Below are 25,575 nucleotides of genomic sequence, written 5' to 3' on the forward strand. Positions count from 1 at the left end.
CTGTTTTCTTTCCTATGCACTCAATACGTATCTGTTTATTATCCAGACCTCCTTCAGCTCAGGTAACTGCTGTTTTTATTTATAAATAAAAATGAACCAATAAATATGGTGAGTCAGGCTATTTCTATCTTGGTCATTGTTTATCATTGCATTAGTATCCCTAAATCCTGGTTGCCCCCTTTCAAGGGAAAATGTGAATAATATGTATTTTTTGCCTTTCATGAAACAACAACAACAAAAAAATACTTCTCAACTGTTGTCATCTTTCTACATTTGAAACAAGGTATTAAGTTAACTACCCAAGTAACTCCAAATACAGACAGATTAATGGAGATACACAAAGGGCAACGTTTACCCAAGAATGCCAACATCTTCAACTTTCTCACTCCTTCTTCACTCAGCTGAAAATGAAAGCTATGATAATTTCGAACAGCACCCATGTTTCTGCTCCACCCTTCCTGCTGCAAATGGCATCCTTGCTGGTGTGTTTGGAAAACATCCTGCTGCTTTGCCCAGGAGCTCAGGAGAAGGCTAGAGGTATAACTGCGTTACTTCTTCCTCTGCTCTTCGCTGTTAGGAATTAAGGCTTAGAAATCCTTGTAAAGCATTAGCTTGTTGTACGGGGTAGGAAGGTATCCCTTTATGAAGACTGCATTTTCTAGCTTACACAATTAAGATGGATGAATCTTCATAATTTTAAACAGGAAGCCCTTACTGACATGCAATGACAAACACCCCACGCTTCCGAGCTCGGTTTAGTGCCCCTGGACAGCAGCCTGCACTTTTTGCTCATGCCAGCCCCAACGATGGTGGACATTGGCACAAACCGAGCTGCCACTTGGATGAGCCCAGGACACAACCCGAGCACAAGGCACAGCTCCCTCAGGTGCTCCTGCACGCAGCCCCGTGTCCCAGAGAGGATCCCAAAGCCTGGCTGGTGGCACCCTGCTCCCCTCACCACGGCCCACGGGGCCACTGGCGGGACACCCTGTACCACATGCAGCACGAGTGCTTGTTTAAAAGCCAACCAACCAACCAAAACCAAACAAAAATGTTTTGTTTTTATTTACTTTTATCAACTGATTTCAACCTCGAGGCCTCCCACCTCATGGCGGAGGCCTCCCTGTCTCCTTGTATTCTGCTCTGGTGAAGCCGCACCTCGAGTGCTGGGTTCAGCTCTGGGCCCCTCAGTGCAAGAAGGACATCAAGGCCCTGGAGCGTGTCCAGAGAAGGGCTACGAAGCTGGTGAAGGGCCTGGGACACAAGTCCTGTGAGGAGCGGCTGAGGGAACTGGGGGTGTTTGGTCTGGGGAAGGGGAGGCTCAGGGGAGACCTCATTGCTCTCTGCAACTGCCTGAAAGGGAGGTGTGGGGAGCTGGGGGTCGGCCTCTTCTCACAGGTAACCAGTGATAGGACCAGTGGGAATGGCCTCAAGTTGTGCCAGGGGAGGTTCAGGTGGGAAATGAGGAGACATTTCTTCTCAGAAAGAGCGGTCAGGTGCAGGGATGGGGTGACAGGGAGGTGGTGGCATCACCGTCCCTGGGGGTGTTCAAGGAGAGGTTGGACGTGGTGCTTGGGGACATGGTTCAGTGGGTGACAGTGGTGGTAGGGGGGGTGATCTTGGAGGGCTTTTCCAACCCTAATAATTCTGTGATTCCACGATTCTAAGAACCGAGAGCGGCACCCAACCACAGGTGGTAGTGGGGAACAACATGGCGGGGGGGGGGCACAAGATGGCGGAGGGGGGGGCACCCCCCCCCCCCCACTCCCCGCCCAGCAGCCGGGCTCCGCCAGCGGGTGACGTCACCGGCGGCGGCCGGGCGGCGGCGGCGGCAGAGGCGGCACCGCCCCCCCCCCCCCCGCCTCCCCGTTCCCCTCCCTCCGCTCCCTCCTCCCACCCCCTCCCGGCCACCGTAGCGGCGGCGGCGGAAGCCCCCTCACCGGCCACCGTCCCGGGAGGCCCCGCGGCGGATGGGCCGCGTCGTCCCGGCCGGCATTCGGCAGATGGCGCGGGAGCTCTCGGCGCTGCGGGGCCCGGGTTGCCGGGCCGGGAGGAGGCTGCTGCCTCCGTTCCTGTTGCTGTTGGCTCTTTTGGGACCGGCCGGGCCCGGCTTCGGTGCAGCCGGTGCCGCCGGAGCCTCTGAGGAAGCGGCGGCGGCGGCTTTGGCGGCGGCGTTGGGGAAGGAATGCGACAAACCGTGCGCCAACGGCGGGCGCTGCCAGCCGGCCAGCGGGCAGTGCGAGTGTCAGCCCGGCTGGGTGGGAGACCAGTGCCAGCACTGCGGGGGGCGCTTCAGGTCAGCACCGGGGGGGCGCGGGGGGGAACGGGGGTGGGGGGTGGGGGGTGGGGCGTACCGGGGGCTGAGGGGGGGTCGGGGGGAGATGGGGAAGGAGGAAGGAGAGGCTGAGGCGAGGGAGGGAAGCGGGGCTGGGGGCTCGGGTGGGGGTGCGGGGGTATCGGGGGTTCTGTGTGGTGGCTCCTGGGGGGTTTTGTGGGGCGGGATGGGGTAAGGGGGGTTGTGGTGGCCCGAGGGGGGGGGGGCTTATAGGGCGGCTCCCTATGGGGTGGGCCTCGGGGGGGGGGGGGGGGGGGTCTGTGGGGCGGCCCCGTTATGGGGTAGCCTTTGATGGGGGTCTGTGGGGCGGCCCCCTGTGGGATGAGCCCGGGGGGCGTCTGTGTGGTGGTCCCCGGGGGGGTCGGTGGGGTGGCCCCTTATGGGGTAGCCCCCCGGAGGGGGGGTCGTCTGTGGGGTGGCCCCATATGGGGTGGCTCCTGGTGGGGATCTATAGGGTGGCCCCCTAGGGAGGGGGTAGCCGCCCCGGGGGGAGTCTGTTGGGCAGCTCCCTATGGGGTGGCCCCTGGTGGGGGTCTATGGGGTGGCCCCCGGGGGGTGGTAGGGCCGAGGGTAGGAGGAGGAGGAGGGATGGGGGCTGATGGGGTTTGGGTGTAAAGCCTGGGGGTAGCAGGGGTCGGGTGCCCCTCGCTGGCTGTGCCCGGCAGTGGGGTCTCAGGAGGGTGGGGATGGATCCAGGGCGTGCGGGTGCTCGGCGGGAGAGGGGCTGGGGGTTAATGGGGCTGTGGGGGTGCGGGAGGGTGGCAGGGGGTGTAGGTGGCATGGTGTGGGAGCAGTGGGGTGTGAGCACAGGCTGCTGGTCCTGTGGGGGGCAGGAATAAGGGTGGAGAATTTTGGGTGGTGGGGGCCTGCAGGGGGACTTTCACCATCAGCGGTGAGGCTAAAGGGCTGGGGTTGTGTAGGGGCAGGGGGCTGTGGATGTAGGGCTGTGGGTAGGGGCGTATCTAAGTGTAGGGCTGAGCGTGTTAGGAGCGAAAACGGGGCGATGGTAGGGCATGGGTGGGGAGTAATGGGGCCGTAGCACCTCTGGAAATTGAGAAGGGGTTGGGGGAGGTGTGGGGGCTGCGTATGTAGAGGATTTGGGATTTGTGTGGAGACGGCTGTGGTCAGAGGCAGGTGGGAGCAGTGAGGGTGTGGGGCTGGTTCCTGGGCAGGGGCAGAGGTGGGGGAAGCTCTGGAGTGCAGCTGGGGGGCAGGACCCGGCCGGGAGCGGGTTGGAGGGGGAGAGGAGGGGTGCACGAGCAGGTTTTGGGGCTGAGGGGAGGCAGCAGGGGTGCCTGAGGGGGGAGCAAGCTCATCTTGGCCAGTAGCTTCAGAAAACAGAAATTTTGGGTAGTGGTGAACTGGGGGGGGGAGGGTGTGCAGGCAGGGGGGAAGCAGGACATTAAAGGGGGTCCTGGCACGTGGGGAGCAGCTTTTGGGGCATCGGAGCGCGGGTGGGAGCGGTGCTGGCGCCTGGGGAGGGACGGGGGTGGTGGCTGGGAGCCACTGGGACGCCTGCTGCCTCCGGGACCGAGACCAGTTGTGTGGTGATGGGGCCCTGAGGTGGGCTGCGTGGCTGGCGTCTGTCCCACAGGACGAGGAGTGGGAGATATCTGTCTGGAAACGCGCCCTGCCTGCTCTGTAAGCTTACATTTGCAGCGGAATTGTCTGTAAGATGGTTACCTGCTTCGGTTTTGGCAGCTGTGGCAGCGAGAGCCAGCGTGTGTCTGCGTGCGTTAGGTGACTTCTCAGCAGGGCTGGCGCTTCGGGGGAAAAAAAGGAAATGAAAAAAGGTTGATTGTCCTAGGCAGCGCTTGCTTCCGAGAGAGCTCCTCGTGGAAAGCACCAACCACCCTCCGGTGATGCTCAGGGGAAGGGGAACTGCGTGGATGAGAGGAGAGAGACTTTCTGTGATTTACAAGTTGATCTTGCTATTTTTTTTATTTGTATTTTTATTTGTATCGGATAGGGATGCAATGCAGCTAATTGAGAAGAAGTTTTGGAAGGGATCCGTGCCTGACCAGGCAAGCTCTGGAAGTTGAGAGCTTCCTTTTCAAGGATTTTAGCCAGTGTCACGATAAGTATTTTCTTCTAGTTGAGAAGGGGGAGTTTTGGAATAGCCACTTGCTGTTACCTTCCTTGAGCACTTGAGGATATTTGTAAGTTTAAGGGCACCAGATGTGAATAGAGGCAGAGGCTTTTTTGGGTAGCACAATCAGGGCTGCTGAGTACAAAAGAGTTGGTCTATACTGCTAACTGCTCTTGTCTGCCTTGATAAAGCTGCTTGTTTCTCTTCCACCCCCAATTCCAGTGTAAAATTTTGACCGAAAATATAACGAATGTTTTTCTCTCCAGCTGTTTTGTTCCACCGTTTGTTTGTTTACTGGTGAGCTGAAGTTTCTAGTCATCTTTTTAGACTTTGAGCTCCAAGAAAAGTGCCGGCAAGTGTTCTTGAGCAATGTTCAGAGCTCTGCGGTCACAGCTCTCCCCTGCCTCGGACTTACTGTCCCGTCAGCAATGGCACCGCAGCTTTTTTTGTGTGTTTCTGAAGAACTTGGCTTTGAAAGGATTGGTTTTCGACCCGTAGGTACGGTTGGGAAGCGTGAAGGCAGGTGAAAATTTATTTCCAAGTGTGGTATATCCCACGTGCTTATCCACCTGACTGTGAAATGTAATTAAAATGGGCACGTTAATCGCCCTGCTCTTTATCTGGGTGTTTATGATGACTGTGTTCGTGGCCTCGGCTGGTTTATGGTGCGCACTGGGCTTGTTGTGATGCTTTCAAAGAGCTGCTCGACCCTTGCATCTTCCCGTGCTGGCAGGGAGAGTGAACCTCATCGCTTTGTGTTACAGGCTGCTAATACCCGACATCGGGCAAGTCTCTGTGCCTATGCTGTGGTTAGAAATGTGGCCCATTTTCCTTCTTGTTTCACCCGAACCGCAGGAGGGGAGATGCCGTGCGGTGCAGCGCTGGTCTCACGTGGAGGTGTGTGTTTGTGTGTGTTCACGTGGAAGTGTTTGTGTGTGTTTCTCCTCAGGATGCCTGCTGTTCTGGCTCAAAAAGGAAGCCATGCAGAAGTGCACCTGCTCGTGGTCTCGTTGGTAACTTGTACTTCTAGGAAAATTGAGAAAACGCCCGTTTTTGTGCGGGTGAACGGTGCGCTCGGTGGGCAGGCAGAGGAGCGAGGTGAAAGCCATTTCGGGTGGCCTATTTTTCGAGGCGAGGAGCCAGCCACCTGAGTCCTTTCAAGGCACAGACCAAGAGCGTGGCTTTACGCAGAGCTGTAGCAGAAAATGTAGGACACACCTGACGTGCTCCTGTCCTCTGCTTCTGGCCAAGCCCCGGGGGCTGCCCTGCTGGCTGGGGTCTCCTGAGGGCTGGTGCCTGGTGCCGGGCTCCTGTCTGGGGAGGTGCAGCAGCGGGCGCTTTGCTCAGCACTCGGTGCCTTCAAGGGAATCATTTCGGCCGGCTGCCTGATGTGCAGGCAGCAGAGAGAGACAGGGTACAGGTTAAGGGGTGACCCATGTTCTACACGGGTTTCTTGGCCAAAAATTCTGGAGGATTAGATGAACGCTCAGGGTGCTAACTTCTGGGAAGGTAGCTGGATGCAAGCGGTGTCGGTAGGCACGCTGGGCAATTCGGTGTACGATCCTAGCTGCAAATGCGAACAGACTCTGTGTTGTGTATATTTAGATACCAAATGTTTCCAGAAAACTGGGGTTTGTGTGTAAGGGCGCTGCTTCTCCTTTCATGGTAATCCTTTTTTTGTTTTTTTGAGGTGGGAGATGGAAAATGCGAAGCGGTGCTTAGCAATGGAACTTGACAGTGGGGGAAAAAAATAAAGATTAGAGTGTATCTTTGAAACTACCTTTTTATTAATTTAATGGAGGCAGTTACGGGCTGCTGATTGAACGTTATTAAGGACTCCGTGGTAACACGTGCTCCTTGGCCAAAGAATATTGCAGTAAAGAGGAATTTTCTCTCTAGATGATTTGGGTAGATCGTAACCTGCGAGAGCTGCTAGCTAGCAAAGGACTGTCACAGTTCCCGTTCTTAAATAAATGGGAATTTGGTCAACAGCTAGGGTACAAATCCGCTGTCTTTAAGAAGCTACCTGATGCAGTTTAGAGCTTTATGAAAGTCAGAAAGCTACTTAATACATTAGAGGATGTTGGCAATTTGAATCAAATCAGTTTAAGTGCTTAAATTAGATTTGGGTGTTGTGTTTGTGCCTGATCCCAGCTCCATTGCTCTCTTTTCATTAGGGCATTATCGTGCTTTAAAATTCTTTTCTCTTCCATGTTGCTGTGTGAAAGGCTCCCTTGAACGACGTGCCCTGGTGGTAAAAGAGTGGGCTATTCGAGCTGGAAATGTTTAAGCAGGATGAGCTTTAAGGAAAACATTGGGGGAAGAAAAAAACCTACTTAAATGGTTTAATTTAGTTCTTGGAGGCATTATTTACAGCTTGGGATTGGAAAATTTGCTTGGAGGTGTGTGAATATGTCTGTGTGTATATGTGTGTGTGTGTATATATATATATATATATACACACACACACACACAGACAATCTGTCTATGGGCTTATGTGGTCTGTCCATGGAGAGAGAAACTCTTGGTTGACGTTTCATCCTCATTCTCACTGTTTTGTTGTTAATCTCTGGATGGAGAGGCTGCTATTTTACTAGAGTTCTAAGAACAAAGGTTCATCTCTGAAACAATGCAGTGCTTTTGACATACCTAGGAGGTTCTGCACTCCTTGCTTTGTGGCCAGCACGAATATTTGCCTGGCATCAGTTGCTTAATGCTTGCAGTAAGCTCACTTCTTACTTCACAGCGTGCTCTACAGCGAGGAGCGGACAGCAGGCAATGCAGGACAGTAAAACAGTGCAGAGGAGGCTAGATCTTTGTCACCTCTGCCTCATGCCCACCGAGCACCTTCCCCGTTGAGCATTTAGGTGCTGGAATCGCTGAGCAGCTCGCGGCCTCAGCCTGCAGGCAGGAGGAGCAGCACCAGCAGCCGTCTGCTCGCTGAAGCGTGGCTGAGCTTTGGGACCTCTGGGGATGATGGAGCAGGTAGGGGGAGCCTTGCTCTGCCTGCCAAGTCCAGGAGCACACCTCGGACCTGAACACCAGCACCTCCTTGTCTTCAGTGGTCCCCACAAAAGACATTTCTGTCTCGTTTCTCTCTTGGAATACCAGGGAACAGCCACCTGCGTCAGGTCAGCAGAAGTTGTCTGATGCTGGTGTAGGTTTTTCCATTATTTCGCAGGCTCTGTTGCTTCTTTCATCGTGGATCCAAAATAAACTTGGGTTAAGCTGGGTGTTCATTACCATCTTAGTCCATTTACAGTTAACAGAAGTAATCTTACTGAAATCTCACCAAATGACTGAGGTTAGCTCTGTTTTCACAGAAATGGCATTTTCTTATAAGTCTTCAAAAGAACTGGGAGATGCTCTTATCGCGCGCCCTAATGAAGTTAAATAATGTTTGGAAGGCAGGTGGCAGATTTCAGTTTCCCGGCTTGTTCCTCTAAAGCTTGGGTGAGCAATCAGATTTCCAACCATGAACTTACCGCGCGTAACACAAGTGCCTGTGATGATCCATGCTGAAAATCCTCTCTATACTGAGATAATGCTGCTGCTGCTGACCAACCTGCTGTATTACTGCATTAATTAACGATACCCTTGGGTGCTCTTTTCTTAAACAGTTTGCCGGAAGAATTTTTTCCAATTTGAAGTTCCAAGCACGGCACTTGGAATTAGCTTCTTGATCTCGTAGAGCTTTGTTTTTTTTTTTTCCTGTGCTCAACATTTTCTCTGCAAGTAGTTCTTCAGGAGCTCTTAAATCGCGTCTTCTAAAATGTAGTGAAAAGTAAAAAAATGTGGAAGATGGGGTTCAAAATTGTGCGATTTTTATAAGTAAAGGGGTTTTGAAGGAGGAGCAAGCCAATACAAACTGGAGCTCACCCTAGGAAGAAGGACTGGAAGCATCTTATGGTATTGTTGTATAGCCGAGGTCTGCGTGCGAAACCTCTGCAGTGCGTTGAAAGCAGGGCTGGAGGATTTGATAAGCAGTAGTACAGCACAGAACGAAGATGATAATTTACTTTTGTGCATGGCTTTGAATCAAATAGTCATGAAGTCATGAAATACTGAACCAGTAATGATGTATGGTTTTTGTTTCCTGCTTTTTTTCCTTTGTTTATGGCAGATCCACATGGAGTTCCTTTGGACATGAGACCGCCACAAACATCCTTCCCTCCCTTTGCTTAAAATAAATATTTATTTTACATCTCTCTGGACAAACGGAGATGCAGGTTGCTGCAAGGCTTTCAGTGGATGTGCTGCGTGTGAGATTTGGGGCATGATTTTGGCTTCTAGAGCCTTAAATCCTTGGGATTTTGAAAATGGGAGGGATCCTTCCTGGTGAAATTGTGAAGGATGGCAAGAGACCTGACCTGCACACTGAGCAGTCTTGAAGTTAAAATCTGATGAGCTAAATTTAGCACATCAGAACGGTGGATTTTTAGAATAACCCTTTTAAAGGAAACTTTCGGGCTGATAATAGCCTTTGTCACGTGGAGCATGCTGCGAAGGATTTAAGCGTTACACTGATCTGCTGAGCAATTTTCCTGATAATGAAGGGCAGCTGATGGCCAGATCAGATGGTGTGAAATACTTCTAGGATGAACCGGGGGATGCTTGAAGTTTCGGGTACCAGTTGTGGCTTCCTTGAGTAAAACTGGTTCCTTCAGAGTCATCAGTCAGAGTTTTCAGTTCTCTGAAAATGCAGAAGTAGAATCCAACTGATGCAAGGGTGATTGTGCTAGCTGGGGCTTTCCAGTGTCTAAAACTCTTTTTTTCCCCTCTCCTGCCAAGCTTGCTGAGCTCGTAGCTGCAGAACAAACAGCGCTGCTTTATACCACGCTCCACGCTCGTCGTCTTGGATGTGCTTCACAGGTGTCACAAAAACCCACGTAGGGGTTGTTGCTTCAGGTAGGTAGGGAGGGCATTACACACACCACTAAGGATGAAAACGATCCCTAATGTCTTTCAGCACTGCCCAGGGCAGATGGGCTTTGTGTGGAGACCTGAGGATGTGTGAATGCAGCTGTGAAAATCCCACTTCTTCTCTTATTTGTGTTCTCTTTGTATCTCCTGTTTTTCAGAAGCCTTAGTTTTTATTTGCTAGCTTCTGCAGTCTGAAAGGACAGATAATAAGCAAGGCTAAGGTAGGAAAACACCCTTTTGAAGAGTTTCTTATTAGTCAGTGTTTGTATTGCATGAAAATTTAATATCCGTCTCCAAGGCGGTGCTTGTCTGCTTAGGGTATAAAAGCTTGGCGCGGATGAATTAGCATTTCTGTAAACCCATTTATGAACCCAAATGCAGAAGGTGAGGAGTATTGTTCCATTCGGAAAATGTAGGTTGGATTTAACGTTATTTTGTTGTCAAGCGAGAGAAAAGCCGTGGCTTCAATTACAGTGCTTTTTGAAGCTGTGGTAGCCTTTCTCCCTGCTGCTTTTCACTCATTAGTATTGCCACGAGAAAAAAAAAAAAAAAGACACTTCCAGGGCCTCTTGCTTTGGTGAGTTACCGCTGGTATAACGTATGGCTGTGTTGAGTGTGGGCTCTTATTTTCAGCATCTTTGCACGTGTGGCATTACATCCTTCCTTTCACAGCTTTGTAGCGCTCGAAGCGTGGGTATTGTGGGGCTGCTGCCAGATATTTTCAACCCGATTGCCTTATCGGCGGAAAATCTATGACCGAGGTTCACCCTGCGTGCACGTTTTGGATTTCCTTGTTTGCCACCATCGAGAGCGTGTTTGTGTTCCTCTACAGTAAGCTGTCCAGGACGGCTTTGTGAAAAGCCTTTTAGTAGCCACGTGTGGTGCTGTTCCTGCCCAAGTTAGGCACCTGCCGGCTTAATGATTAATTTGATACCCTATTAATGCAGACCGCAGGGTGTCACGTGAGTTTTCCAGCAATCTCGGTGCTGAGGTTCTCCAATATCTGCATTTGTAACAAACTTTGATCTTGTGCGTCATCGGCGGCGGTGATGCCAAGAAAAAAACGTCGCAGCCGCTGCAAGACCTGAGCTGCCAAGGAGCACGGGGCTGAAATGCTGACTGCGAGGCAGCAGGAAGAGGCTCGGGGCAAACCTCCTGTGATCCTTGCCATCAAGGTTCTTAGAAAAAATGTTCTGCCCTGGCAGAACTGCGGGCAGGCATCGCAAGCCGTTCGTTGAGCTGGAGGAGAAGTACCACACTGCAAATAACACGTTGGGAAATAATTCCTTTTGAGGTCACTGATGGCTCTGTGGCTTTTATATATTTTTTTTTCAAACTGAGATTGGGAACAGGAATAATTGTGGTCAGTTGCTTGTGTATTATTTGAAAAATTTGGTGCTGAATTCCTTGTGCGAGATGGGCTCTGTGCTTCCAGATGCATTTATTTATTTATAGTTGCAGCTTGACAGTGTTGGTGTTTTTGTTAACTGCGTGATTTATGGCGTTCAGGCTCATCACTGGGAGTTGTTTAAATATGGGTCAGTCGGTGTCTGCTTCTCGCAAGCGCAGGTTGCGGAGATTCTTTAAAGATGGTGTTTTTCGTTTCGGGAACCGTAATGGGTGTTTAAACATGCCCTCGCTCAAGTATTGGAGTATGAATCATTTGGAGGAGGTGTTGAAGCAGTTCAAAGTCAAAAACAGAACTTGACTTCTTGCCTCTGCACATTTTTTTCTAAACCATCCATTCTAATGCTGCTGCTAATTTGTTTTTTCTAGAGGATATGCTGATAATTTTTTTCGCTTGTTTTATCTGGATTTATACCATGAGCCTAAAACTCCAACCAGTGCAGAACGCAACAATCCACGAATTCCTGGCCTGACGTTGTTTGCTGCTATTCCCAGCAACCTGAGCTGTCGAAGATTTCTGGGGCAGCAGGCACATGTGCCAATTCATGCATAATTCCCTGCTGCAAACGGCGTAGCTCACGGTTTGCATGCAGGTCTGGGTTCGGGGTGTGAAGGGAGGGTGATTTGGTGGGAATTGGGATCGTGTGGTCGGTTGGTGAAGCTGTAGGGACTCTGTAGCCTGTAACTCTTCCTACAGCACCTACGGACAAGTGGAAAAAAGGCAAGGGGACTTGAGTCCTGAAAAGGCAAAGACAATGAACAGAGAAACAGCTGAGGCTGGCACATTGGTTGGTCTTAGGAAACGCATGGACTGCTTCTTTGAAACTTGTGGGAGCTGAAGCCCGGGCTGGTTTCTGTTCCCCAGCCCCGCGGCCGGCAGCGCAGGCAGCTTTTCTCCCTGGTCCACATCTCCTGGTGGTTTGTTTTTAAGCAAACACGCTTGGTATTTATATTGCTGTAAGGTGTGGGAGCCTCCTGAAAGTAAAGGATGGTATCACAGCCAGCGTTGGCTTTTTGTTTCCTCCTTGGCTTTGCCAAAACTCAAAGTGCCACCGTATCAGTCGATCTGCCTTTCGCCGTGAAAACGTTCAGGGTTCAGCCTTGGCATTAGTAGGGTGCGAGTGCCTGGAGAATAAATAACCTCCTACTTCTAGGAATCAAGCAGGAACACAGCTCATCATCTGATCTTCTTGGTTTACTCTCCTTATCTATGAAACAAGGATGGGTTATTAAAGAGAGCTGTCTAAAAAGTGTTCTGATGGTGGTGTTATTTATGCAGGAATGTGGAGGTTTCAAGGGACGTTGTAGTGGTTGTTTTGCATGGCAGCTGGTGTCCAACTTCTTTGTCTGTTCTGGGGTTTGTACTGTCCTACAAAAGAAATGTGGTTAATGTTACTATAAACGTGCTGTAATCAGCTTCGCTGAGGCTTATGAAAAAGGATATTGTATGTTAAAAGTGAAGAAGTTTAAATGTGATCTTAATTCCTCTATTCAGTGCTGACAGGAATCTGTCATGTGGGGTTTACCCCGATTTTCACGTGGTGACTTTTCCCTTTATTCGATCAGAGCTGGTCAAGGCATCAGAACATCTTTTGCGCCTGCGGTTTGCTTGTTTCCATACAAGCTGGGCGTGTACGAGAGCGTGAAGAGATTGTGTTGAAGATTACATCCTTTTTCTCACTCGCAGCCTCCCGAAACCAAACTTTCAGCACCTCAAGGCGCTCAAGACAGACATCACGGTGAGAAATGAGTGCAGGCACGAAGGTAGAGTGGCTTACTCTCCGCAGCTGCGTGCTTGGCCTCCTCAAGCAGAGAACAGCGAGCTGTGTTTGGCCGCACGGTTCAGCACAGCTGGTGAGATCTTGCTGGAGGTGTGCTGCCGGTGCCAGCCCGTGGTCCTGGTGTGCTGGAGAGCAAGCAGAGTCCTCCGCAGCAAGTCCCTACAGCAGGCCTGGGGGGGGGGCTCCCAGGGGAAGTTCAGGGAGGTTTTCCCTTTTTTGTTGGTTGATGCAACTTCGTGCATCTCGTTGCATCGTTCTGGGCTGAAAAACATTGGCTGTGTCATGGGACTCAGGGCGTGCATGACCGGTGTGATCTAAATAGTTCTCTTCTAGGAAGGAGCGGTGTTTCTGTGATCCTTGGAAAAAGGATTTGAGAGCTGCTCCTTGCACGATGTGTAGGGAGGAGGGAAGGGTGCTCGGCCCTGTTGCTTTGCAGACCCACTGCAGCGTGGGAGTGGTAGTATGGGGTGAGCATTCCCCTCCTCTGCACAGACCCTAAATCTTTAGCATTTCCTGGAAAAGAGGTCACTGTTTTCCTGTGTTCTGTTTGCCCAGAGCTGTGGATGCCCCATCCTTGGAAGTGCTCGAGGCCAGGTTTGATGGGGCTTTGAGCACCTGGGCTGGTGGGAGTTCTCCTTGCTTATGGCAGGGGGTTGGGATTAGATGACCTTTAAGGTCCCTTCCAACCCAAATCATTCTGTGATTCTCTTATTGTGTGTAGAGACCAGCAGAAGTCAGCCTTCAGAAAGGAATTGTTTTATTCTTCTTTTTTGTGGATGGAAGAAGAAATCCTGTAGGAGACGACTGCGTACGTGTCCATCGATTTCTGTTAACCCTGTAATGTTCCTACACTTCTTGTTGCTCTAAAGTTGTGATGGAGTCATGGGCCTCAGAAATCTGCCTGGACGTTTCAGAGCTGGGCTTCTCCGCGTCCTCTTTAGGCATCAAAGCTGTCTTGTTGGATCTGAGGGCTGCCGAGGACAGGCTGGTTGCATCTCTCTGCCCCACGGGACTACAAAGCTTGAATTGCTAATTCCTGTAGTGCCTCGTAGCGTAACAGCTTCATGAGTGTCTTGGCCAAAAGCAACAAATTCTCATGGAAAAATTAAGAGTTGCTGGATGAAGGCTGCTTTCATAGTGGTGTATTTCCTCCAGCATTGACAGAATGTTTTCCGTGGTATCATTGTCACATCTGAAGAGAAACACAGCTCGTTTTGAGGCCAGCAAATATCGTGGAGAATTTCTATGTTCTCCTGATTTACACGTGTAAAGATGCTGTACCCAGTAAACACAGTGAGCACTGGAACCCCTTTGGGAGTCTGGGCCCTTGGTGGGCTAAGGCTTTACAGCAGGTCAGGATTGTGGCTTGGCATGAGCTGCTTTTACTTAAATGTCCAGTTAAATAATAATAAAAAAGATGGGTACGATTTTAATGGGGTAAAAATATCTATATCTGTCTATCAGTATGTATCTCTCTATCTCCATCCAGTGACCTTCTGGCACTTAGACACAGGATTTCCTTTCTGCTAATGACTTCGAGTAGAAATTGCTCTGTAGGGAAGAAAAGCTTTTTATAAGCTTTTACTCTTGGTCAGACATTTTTATTATTAGCTCTTGAATACGTAGAAAAAGTCTTTAAAAACAAAATCTGGAAAATCTCAGGCTTAATTAGTTTTGCCTTGCTGTGACCTCTGTGTACACTGAGAATAGGAGTGGTAATTTTCTACAATTTTTTTTCCTTTTAGCAGTTATATTTGTGTGTCTTCTGCCTAAAACAGTTCCAGTGTAGTAAAGCTGTACAGTTACCTAGGTGTGGGTTTAAAATAAGAGTTGTGCAGGTCACTGGATATTCCTTAGTGTATAATATCCCGCTTAAGTAATGGATTTAGGAAGGAAATAAAATGGGTTCAGCTATGGGAGACAGTTTGTCCAAAGGAGTTTTGATATAGATAATGATGTCTATTAATTATCATCTCGTCCTAAAACGCTGCTGTGGGCTGCCTTTCGAGGAATACCGCCCTCGGACTGTTTGGGAGATGACCACACTGCCACCAGTGCCATTGGGCACCGGGTGTTTTGGTGCCCGAACCTGGATGACGTCAATGTGCTGATGCAGCCCGATTTCAGGTCATCTTCAGAAATATTTCTGTGGGAGCTCGGCGGGTGCAGAAGGAGCCGAAGCGAGCGCGGGGTGCTTCCCAGCTGTCTTGGCTTCCCAGCGGTATCGACAGCAAATTGCAGCAGGTCTGAAAACGGGGAAAGAAAATCTCTGTTCCTTTACAGTCAGGGTCTGTACTTTGGTTCCTTCCCTGATTTTTTTCTTTTTTTCAAAGAAGCCTCACATGAGGAGGGTGCAGCACGTTTTCCCTTTCCGAGTGAATTACTGTGGGCTGGAATTACAGGATTGATTTATGAACTGGTTAACTGCTTTGATGCCTAATTGATTCAGTACAGCAAGTACTTTGCAGCCCTTGCAGGCTGAGGCCGGGGTGCTGACAGGCTTCTGAAGCAAATCAGTGTCTTAGCTGTCAATCTGCAGCCAGTAATTGGGAGCTGTTTCCCACACCACTCTTTTGGGGAATGCGGAGTCCTTCCCCATACGGGTTGTTAAACTGCAAAGCTCATCATCGGCGTTGGAGATGAGAACCTAGTACGTATGTACCCAGATCATCTTACTTATTTGTGCTGAGGGAGTGCGTAGGAGTCCTAGTCATAACATTTGGATTGTGTTTCCCCTGAAATAGTCCCCGTTGTAAGTTGTCCTGATTATTTGTAGCCATGGGATTCACGTTCAGTGGTTCAAATCGAATTTTCTGGCTTTTTCATTGCTGCTCTTCTGTCTTAATGGCTCGGTGAGGTTTTGGGAAGTGCTGTTGTATTCTCTCTGTCCTTAATTCACTTTTAAAACCTTTTCTTTGTCTAAGTAGCATCAAATTTTTCTCTCCGGTGAGGATTCCCATAATCTTTTAAGAGCAGTTTTAAACAACAGTCGGTGTGAAGAGCTGGTCGTAGAAAGTATCTTTAGCCGAGTCTTTGGACTGTGGAATGTAGGGATGTGGAGTGTCTGCTTTTAAAAAGAAAGGGGTGGGAAGGGTGATCTCTCTGCCTACAGATGTGACAATCTGACCTGGAGAGCAAGGGGGTTGTTAGAGCTTGTGCTAACGAAAGGAATGACTGGGGACGGACAGAAAGTGCCAGGTAGGGTTGCTGTACGTACATCGTGCTGTTTTAAAACAAAATATTGTCTTGGCCAGAGGGCTGTGGTGTGTGTGAGGGGTGGTTTTTAAGCATCCTTCGGGACGAAGGCATCTGCAGCAGATAAATGCTGCCTGGACTTGGGAAACCTGTTTGAATCGGCGTCACCCGGAGCAGTCCTGAAGCAGAAGCTGGAGCATGCTACGTGGCGTGCAGGGAGCTTTTCCCCTTCGGTGTGGGAGCCAGGAACGCGGAGTGAGCTGACAGCCGAGCCTGCCTCCCGTCGTGTCACTTGTGCTGACGTCGGGGGAACCAGGCTCCCTCCCAGGGGACAGGTATCACGGGCAGCAGCCGCCCGGTGCTACACGAGCAGCGTTTGGGAGGGGGGACTTGTTCGAAGTCGGAGCTGGAACCCGATCCGGTATTTTCTCTGCTGACCTGGGCGCTGATTGCGTCAGCTGATGGTGTCATGGGGAATCCTGCGTACGGAGATCCCTGCGTCACCCTGGAAGAGCAGGATGAGCAAAGTGACAGAGTCCGGACGAAGGCGCGCTGCAGTGCGGTGTTACTCGTGCTGATTTACAGTGACTGGGCTTTGAAGGGTTATTTGTCAGCGTGAAGCTTTTCGAAAGACCCAATGAAATAAAAAGGCGGCGAGGTGAAAGAGGGAAAATGACAATATTGTTTAAAGCACTGGTAAAAGCATCTCCAGGGTAGCCTCCTCTAACCAGGCGATGGGTTTCTAACCCCTTGTTACCCCAGAGGAGCGTTCAGCTCTTATTTCCAGGGGGTCTGGCTGAGGTTTAATTTCTAGGGAGCCTGGCTGAGGCTTGCACTGAAGTTGTTCATGGCTATTGATCAGCAAATGCTCTCACCCGCAGTTATTTCTCCCCAGCACAAGGAAAAGATAGCGTTACAGCGCGTCAGCGGTGCGAGCCACGAACTGTCCTTTCAGTTACCCAAGGAGCACTTTGCCAAGCGTGCAATGCTCGTCTTGCGATCTGGAAAAACGGAATAAACGATGCTTTTTGACGTGAAGCAATCCCCACGTTTAATGCGGAGAGCTGGATGATTCACTGTGGCACCAGGCGCTCTGAATCCTGCGCAGCGCTTGACAAACAGCCCGCGGAAACCTGCCTCGAGTAGGAAGCAATGCAAACTGGAATACAGCAACTGCAGGACCTTTTGTCGTGCCATCTTCCCCCTTAAAACCTATTAAATTGTATCAGAAGCCAAGATTGTGGTGGCTTTTTTATTTACGTGTTGCTTTTCAGCTCACAGTTTCGCAGTGTAGATGGGGAGCAGATATTTTGTTTTCTAATCGTTACTGTGTCAGTGTTTTCCCAAATGGAAAGGAATTTCCATATTACGATTTGACGGCGTGAAAAGGTTATATAAAGTCCTCTTGCACTCTTAATACAGAGCAGCAACCTCAAATGGAAATAATTAAAGCAAAATAACGTGGTTATGCTGTCACTCAGCACTGGTTGGCATGGAGAGCTGCCAGCGGAGCAGGCTGGGTGCTCTCACCAGGCTTTGCTCTGCGTCAGGGTTTGAAGTTAAGTGTTCCAACCCAAAAATCCTGCTTGGAGGGAAACCTGACCTTTTGAGGGGCTCAAGTGCTGGTCTGGATGTGAAATTATTTGCGGGAAGTCCAGCTTTTTCCTCGCTTGCAATGTATTAATGCTTGTGGGCTTTGCTTTTTTGAAGTTGAAGGGTTTCTTTGGAGCTTTCTGCTGGAAAGTGCATCTTCCACTTTCAGTGTGACAGAGCCAACAGCACTTGCGGTCACTGTTTATATGATCAAGAAGTGCTTAAAGGATTGAAACGTTCGTTTCAACTGGTTTAGCTTTTAATGGCTTGGAACATTCAAATAAAATCTCATGCAGGAGGTGACGCTGTTGGTGAGGGACAGTGAAGCCAGTGCAGCAAAGATTAAATAGCTTAAATAGGTTAAATAGTAAATTAACTATTAAATAGATTAAATAGTAAATATACTATTAAATAGATTAAATAGTAAAAATTTGGGTGAAATTTCTGTAGGGCACAGAAGTGCCAAGTCTCTAAAGTACTTTTTTTTTTCTTAAATTTATTTCCGTAAATTACTTCCATTTTTTCTTGCAACCTTCCTCTTTGGGTCAACAAATGATCATTTTAAATATAATTCTGAAAATCTTAGTGCGAAACCATTGCGTGGCTACTACCGTAACCTTTAGGTATTGCTTCACTGTCCTGAGACTTTTATTTATAAAACCTCATCCTGACAGTGCCTCCGTGTTTTGTCAGTGTGGAAACACGACTAAATTAAGCAAGCTCCTAAACGCCGCGCAGCAAATTAGCGGCAGGACGAGGCTTTAGAGTTTCGGGGCTCGCTTGGCAGAGCGGCGTCTGCTTGTTGACAAGTCACAGCGCTGCTCATGTAGAAATAATTCCTTCTCCAGAGCAGCCAGGGTGGAGAGCCATGGGAAAACGTCTGCTTTCCAGTTCGCCACGGAGTGATCGGAGGCGAGAGGCAGCTCTGAACCCGAACCCGTAATAGATCGATCCGCTGTGACTTTTTACTACCCGCTCGCCGTGTGTGAATTGCTTATTGGTTCTCGTGCCAGCCAACATTAACAGGATGAAGTCCTCCACCTTATCGAGGCGGTAAAGCTGCCGTGCAAATAGTCTCTAAATTCATTAGGGTTCCGGAGCCGCAGAAATCTGCGCTGTGTTTAACTTGCGAATTTGGGACGAAAGTGTCCTGTTTGCTCCTGTTGTGAAAGGGCTCGTCCGGCGTCGGGTGCGCGAGTTTAATGATTGGCTTTGGCTGAAGATTTAATGATTGGCTTTGGCTGAAGAGCACTGTCTGCTTTCAAGGATTTTGGGTGTTTGCTGTTCATGAAACACTTGGATTGTGGGTTAAAATCGTTGGTCATGCGTGACAGAAAACAGAGGTTGGAGGTTCGAGTTAAGCTTTTCAATGAATGGCCCAGCTCTTAAAATGTTGGGCATTCATTATTTATCAGTCTTTTTTTCCGTCTTTTGACTGCCTGCCCTTCTGGGCAATTGTTTAGGAGGGAGGGAAAAAAAATCATTGTGTTCTGTTATGTAGGTGATGGTAAGTGTTTAAATGCTGCCCATCCTTACTGCTTTTGGGGTGTTATTGCCCATTAACCTCAGTCTGAAGGTGGCAAAGCCAGGGCGTGCTGGCCATAGGGCAGCTGCTGCCTTCTCACCTGTAATATTTAACTAATGGTGAGCGGTTAACGGGCTTTAATTTGCCAGCTAAAACTTAAATGGACTTGTTTCCCGGGGAATGCCATCTCCTAGTTGGAGAATTGTTGGGTGCTTTCAAACTCTGCTCGTTCAACTTGAGATGAGAAACACCCCCCCTGAGCAAAGAGCTAAGCAGCTGGAGAATCTGAGCGTTTCCACTCTCTCTAAAATAGGGACTGTAATTAGCGGAACAATTTGACTCCGAGCCAGTCTGAACAGCCTGGCTTAATCTAAATAAAAACCCGAATGCTTGGAGCAAGTTTTGTCTCCCTTTCCCCAAATCAGGCCCTAATAAATAAATTAAATAACGAGATGCAAAATTCTCAAAATAGCACTGCGGAGCTCTTGGGAGCAAGAACGCATCTGTTTGTGCGGGCGGGCTGAAGGGGAAAACAAGTTGGGTCCCCGTCCTCGTCCCGTTGGGGCTTTGTGGGTCCTGGGGCAGCGTGCAGGGACGGCTCGAGCTGTCCCCGAGCTCGTCCTGAGCGGTGCCACTCGGGAGCTGGGCACCACCTTCCTCTCTGCCTGCCTGTGGATCACGCTTGCTTTTTGTCCTTCAGGAAGAGATCGCAGCTCTGTGTTCGAGTACAAAAGGGCTCTAACGTGACCTGTGCTGTGGGAACCCCACCCAGGAGAGCTCCCGGTAACCCCGATGCTCAGAAATCGGACATGCAGGTGTTAAGGTTTCAGAGAAAACACCGGACGGTCCTTTTTATTGTTGTTCATCACTTTGAGAGCGCTGCAAGTGAGTCTTGTGCAGATCATAGTTAAAAGGAGTTTGTAGAGGCCGCTGTGAAACTTCTCCATCTCACCAGGAGAGGCTGCAGGTATCAGGTCTGGGAGCTGGACTCTGATCCTCATGGGTCCCTTCCAGCTCGGGATGTTCTGCCTTTAAATTAAAACAGCCACCAGCCACCTGAATTTTTATTTATGTTTTGGAGAGGTGATTTTGGTGTAAGAACAAACTGGTTCCGGAAAACTTCTGCTTCTGGTGACTGGTATCTTTGTGCTAGGTGTCAGAGAGGAATTTATTACCGCGACTGCTTCACTTCTTAGCCCTAGTTCTATAAATTATCTCTGGCAGATTAATTTAAAGTTCAGCAAATGAGAGGAAGTTACTGACCTTATGATGCATCGATACATCTGTTGTTAGGTCTGGAAGCCATTCACCTTTAATTTCTCTCCTCTTAATAACTTGAAATTTGGTATTAACACCATTTATTGCGTTAACTAGCATAAATGGCTACTTCTTTCACCGAGATTGCGCTCGGTGCTGCAGCTGTGACCATTAATCTGCCCGACAGCAGGGCAGAGCAGCTTTGGGCCACGAAGAAAAGCACAATCTGGGGGGAAAACTGCTTCGTCGGCGCCCAGGTTGGCCATCGCTGGACTTGACCCACGCATGGGATGCCGGAGTCGGCTGCTTGCGAATAACGTCAGCACCTCCCCAGTCCTCCCAGGAAGGCAGCGGGTGGACAATGGGGCAGTGTTGGAGCCAAGCACTCGACGTAAAGTGGGTTACACATTCCTGCTCCGGAGGACTCCGCAGAAGTGCTGCTCTTAATCCTTCTGATAGAGCAAATCGGAAGTCTTGCGTCTTGTTTTCAGCATTTTAAAGGCAGGAGTGAGCTTTTTTTCTTGCAGGACTTAAGGGTGCTTAGAGTAGGTGGTCGGTGTTACTCTTTCAAATCGTGTTTTAGGGCATCTTGGTTGTGCAGAGAGGTAACTAAATGGAACTGCAAGAAGCTAACTGGGAAACTGGGTTAAAGCAAAATCATTCCTTTTCTCATTTTCTCAACAAAAAAAAAAAATGAATGGAAGATCTTGTGCAGAATTCCGAGTTAGTGTCAATGTGCCTTTCCTGTAGATGTTACTGGAACGAGGAAAGAACTTGATGACTAAATCCTAAATAACAAAGTAGGATTTCTTTTTTCTTCCTGGAAAAGGTTAGTTGAGATGTGGCCTGTATATCAACTCTCAGTTTGGTAGTGAAGAGAGAGAGAGGTTATTTCAAAACTTTGCATAAGCAACGTTCGGCCCCTGTCTTTGTTTTTGTTGCCACAAATCTGTTGGGAGCAGATGGAATTTCATTTTTTCCCGCTGCCGTCCAAGAATAACTACTTTTGAAGTCATTTCAGAGGCGTTGGGAGAGGTGCATATGGCAGAGCGGAGATGGAAACAATGATTTTTGCAGTCCTGGGGGCGGCCGGTCCGTTGCTGGATGGCTGCAGGCTCTGCAGATGCTCCTGAAGGACACCCCCAATTGCCTCGCTTTGTGGGTTAACCCCACACTACATATGTTCACTACATAACCCACCTGTTGGGTCAGCTTTACCTTTTTATTTATTTGCTTATTTTAAGGAAAAAAAATAAATCTGTGGAGGTTATCAAGAGATCTGCGTGCTAAGATGCTGGCTTACTACAAGAAAAGAAAGAAAGCCGACTTGTGTGCGCGCCCGCCTCTGCTGCTGCGAAATCAGTGGGCTGGCAGCTGTGACCTCCCCTGCTCCGCCGAGCTGTTTCATAGACAAACACTTGAGAGGTGTTTGTCGTGTAAAAAAACGCTAGCAGATCTTGGATATGAAGATATTTTAGCCAGTCTGTTGCTAAGGCTGCATTGGCACAGACCATAACTTCTGCATTATGTGCAAATAAGTGCCTCGTTTTCAAATCTTCAAGCTTCGCTCCAAATAGAAAACAGTTTCTTAGTCTTTAATTGGTTAAAGATCGTGTAAAACCTCTTTTTTTTTTTTTTTTTAAAGGGGGTTTGTCTTATTTCTGTATAGTTTTTCTTGCTATTTGCTGTATTCCAGTTAAGGAAGCAAGGCTGGGTGTTTTAATAGCCTAGAATCTAACTTGGTGCACTAGGAAAGATCTCCTAGTGATGATAATTTAGTATGCTGATGCATTTAACAGAATCACAGAGTCATTAGGGTTGGAAGAGACCTTCAAGACCATCCGGTCCAACCACCCCCCTACCACCACTGTCACCCACCAAACCATGTCCCCAAGCACCACATCCAACCTCTCCTTGAACACCCTCAGGGACGGTGACTCTACCACCTCCCTGTCACCCCGTCCCTACACCTGACCGCTCTTTCTGAGAAGAAATACCTCCTAATTTCCCACCTGAACCTCCCCTGGTGCAACTTGAGGCCATTCCCTCTTGTCCTAGCTGTAGGAACTTGCAGTGACTGAGAAGAACTGACTTAGAAGGGCTGCCACTGTTAAGTCATTGGCACTCTCTGGGCACAGGGAAGATGAGGAACGGACGAGCTCTGGTGTTTGAAAGTCCCTTTACATCTTCACCGGCAGGAGCTGAGATCTGTTGGGTTAGTGGGTGTTCCATTGATTTTTCTTGGGCTCTTTAATAAAATGTTGTGCTGGGTTGAGCACCGTGGGCTTACTTCATTCCCTCAAGGAGCTGGTGGAAAAATTGAGGCTCGCTGGTGGAGCGAGCTGCGTAGTGGCTCGACCGCTCTGTGCCAGCAGTACAAGTGTTGATTTAAGGGATTGAGTTTATTCCATCAAATCTACGCCAAATGTGGCCTTTTCTCTCCTTTCACTAAGCCAGGATGCTGGCTCTGGTTGGGTATAAACTAAAAGAGGGGAATTCCCATCTCATGGGCTTGAACAGCATCATGTCCCAAAGTGCGTTTCCTTACGACAGCAGTTAGATGAGGGATTCACGGTGCGTTCATGGAGTTGATCAAACTTGATTTTTTTTTTCCAGAGGAATTTCACCAGTTTTCAATAAAAACGTCACCAGTTTTTCTAACAGAAAAGAAACGTTTGCACGTGTGGATTTTGTCGCTCGAGGGACGCACGGTTGTGCTGAGCAGACCTTAAACATCAGCGTTTCTGTTGAAAATGCAGCTTGCTGTTAACACACGGGTGTGCGAGGGTTGCATATTGATAATAAATTACTTCTTGAGCAGCTTTACGGTTCAATATGCTTTTTTTTTTTCCCTTTGTTTGCCATCCTGATGCCAGATTTTCCACGTTGGCTTGTAAACTGTCTGGGGTACCTCTGCCTGGGGATGCAGCATGTGGATGAGTGCAGCACAGTGCTGCCACCAAAGCACAAAAGGAGCAAGAACACGATGCTTTATAGTGCTCGGAGTTTGGTTTTTAGTGTGTAAAGGTACTGCTGCCTAAACTCCAGTCATCTGTTTTATTTTTTATTATTTTCTGAGTTTTGTTCTACCTAACGATGGGGAACTTATCGGGAAGCTAAGTGCATGCATCTGCCTTGACAAGGTACTTGAGGTGTTCAATATTTAGTTGTTTTTTTCCCTACTTTGTATGGAATTGCTTTCATTAAAACTGAGTCACGGGGGGAAAATATGGCTCACTTTTCTGCTAGGGGTTACAGTCATCCTTCTTGCTGTCGTCAGGAATTCAGCAGAACACACCACGGGATGGGAGAGCAGCTGGCTTGAAGTGGAAAATGGGAGGGGTGGGGGGAAGGACTGGTGCACGAGATGTGCAAGGAGGATGATTGCAGTTCTCTATCACGTGTGGACGGACAAGCCAAGCCCATGCAAATCCAGAAATTAGAAGGGATGGCTTTTGTTCCCTTCTTTCTTTCTCCTGGATATTGCCAGTCATAAGATATCCAGGATATATCTAAGATTATCCATAAGATATGCATGTTAAGGAGGTGGCTGCTCACCTCTGGTTACTTCTGCAGCTGCCAAAAAGCGTTCGATGGAGAGGACAGAAGTGGGCTCTGCAGTCGAGCCAGCGGTGAGCTCCTTTCAGCCCCACGAGCTGCCCATTGCAGCCCCCAGCCCGTTGACTCCTTGTCATCTTTTGGGTGAACATGCTGGGGGGACCATCAGGAGAGAGCTTACGTGGCTGCACAGGGCGTGTTTGGGAGCAGAATTCAGTGAAATGCGTACAAAAGGGAATATTTTAATGGGACTTGAGAAAATTGTACGGAACAAAAAGGTCGGGTTATTATGGTACTCCGTGCATGTCTCCATCTGCTCCGCTTAATTCCTTCTCCGTCCCTTTCTTAAAGCCAAATAATACTTAAACACCTTTTATGCTTTAAGGTAATACATGTGAGGAGAAGGACATTTTGGGGGCAGACGGCATATCCTCATGAAACAGACGTATACACTTCATTTCTAGGGGGCTGCACTTGTGTCTCTCTCAAGTTTAATGCTGTGTGCTTTTGTGGGCTCCTGTGGATGTAGCCTTATTCCTCCTAGTGGCATCCCAGAGAACGTTTTGCCTTATTAGCATTTTTTTAAAGGTATAATTAGATTAAAATTTTGTCTGACAATCTGTTTCACTAATAAACTTGGATGAACGTGCTGTATTTGGTTTTGGATGCGTAAGTTGCCAAATGCTGCAGGGGAACGTCGCCGGCGTCCAGGAGCAGAAGAAAAAGCTGCGACTTGCTGCACGTTGCTGGGTGCAGGAGCTCCTGTGAATAGTCACTAAAAACTGTTGCAGCAGCAAATCGATGGAAACAAACCCAGGCAGCCCAAAACACGTGTTCCGCTGGATTCCTCTTCCAATATCGATCTCCTGCTGTTTGCATAACCTCCTCCGTGCTGTTTCAGCCAGGAAACTGCTTTAAAATTTGTTAGGGATTGTCACTGTGTAAGTTCACAGAACCCTATGTGGGTCTTGGGACATCTGTATTTTATTCCTTTAATGAACCACACCTGCAGATATGCATCAAAATCCTTTTTTTCAGACAGAACCAAATGGATGTGGACCATCACCCCAAGCTGCTTTGTATTGATTTTTTTTTTCTTTTTTCTTTTTTTTTTCCTGAGAACATTTCCCGGCAGGTAATGCTGCTCCTTACTAGCTTCGAAATTTTCGAAACGTCAGGCAGGAAGTAAAAGGAATTATTTCTACCCCTATTAGGAAAGTGGGTCAGGTTGTGATATTTATTTATAGGCTGTCTCAATATTTTCCGTTTCCCTTTATTTTTTTGCTGCAAAACTCACTGATCTTGGGCTGGAGCTTTTCTGTGAACGCTGCCCCTGGTTTCTGCGCTCAGCACCTGCCCTAGAAAGCAGCATCACTGGAGGGGGGTCAGGATTTTGGGCATGCTTCACCTGGCTTCAGGTGTCGTGGTTTAGGAGGACCTTGGTTTGATTTTCCTTGGACTTGGGATTTTGACCTGCAAGCCGCAGAAGGATGTGGGTCCTCTGCTCCACCGGGGTGGCCTAAAACTGGGTTTATTTCATTTTGCAGCTGACTGGAGGGTGAAGTCAGCAGCTCAGCCCTGTTTCATTTGCACGTGCGGCCAGTGAACACTTTTTCCTGGGTTTTAAGTATAGGACTGGTGACTTGAAAACATATTGAAGCCAAGAGCTCTTCAGCTATGGGAGAAGATTGATGTGTCTATCACTTCTAAGCGCGTGTGGTTGAAAAATGATAATTACGATGGCTTATTTACAATGTACACAGGTGTGATATACTGCAATCGAGATGCTTCTACGTGTACTTAAGATACGTTTTTGATTAATTGAACGTTTCTAATTTTGGGAAAGTGCTGAAAAATCATCCAACAAACCTTGGGTGCTATTTGCAACCAAGTGTGAATGACAATTAACTTA

At 48.7% G+C, this 25,575-nt stretch overlaps 1 protein-coding gene across 1 annotated transcript in view; it reads left to right on the forward strand.

The window, feature by feature from the left end:
- Nucleotides 1-1,810: 1,810 nt before the first annotated feature.
- Nucleotides 1,811-25,575, forward strand: part of ATRN (attractin) — a 148,429-nt gene continuing 124,664 nt past the window's right edge. Inside the window, exon 1 of the mRNA XM_040556762.1 lies at nt 1,811-2,296. Within this exon, the coding sequence (XP_040412696.1) occupies nt 1,971-2,296 (326 nt within the window). The 5' untranslated portion in view covers nt 1,811-1,970. The remainder of the gene's footprint in view (nt 2,297-25,575) is intronic.

This window comes from Cygnus olor, chromosome 4, assembly GCF_009769625.2.
Source record: "Cygnus olor isolate bCygOlo1 chromosome 4, bCygOlo1.pri.v2, whole genome shotgun sequence".
Taxonomy (NCBI): domain Eukaryota; kingdom Metazoa; phylum Chordata; class Aves; order Anseriformes; family Anatidae; genus Cygnus; species Cygnus olor.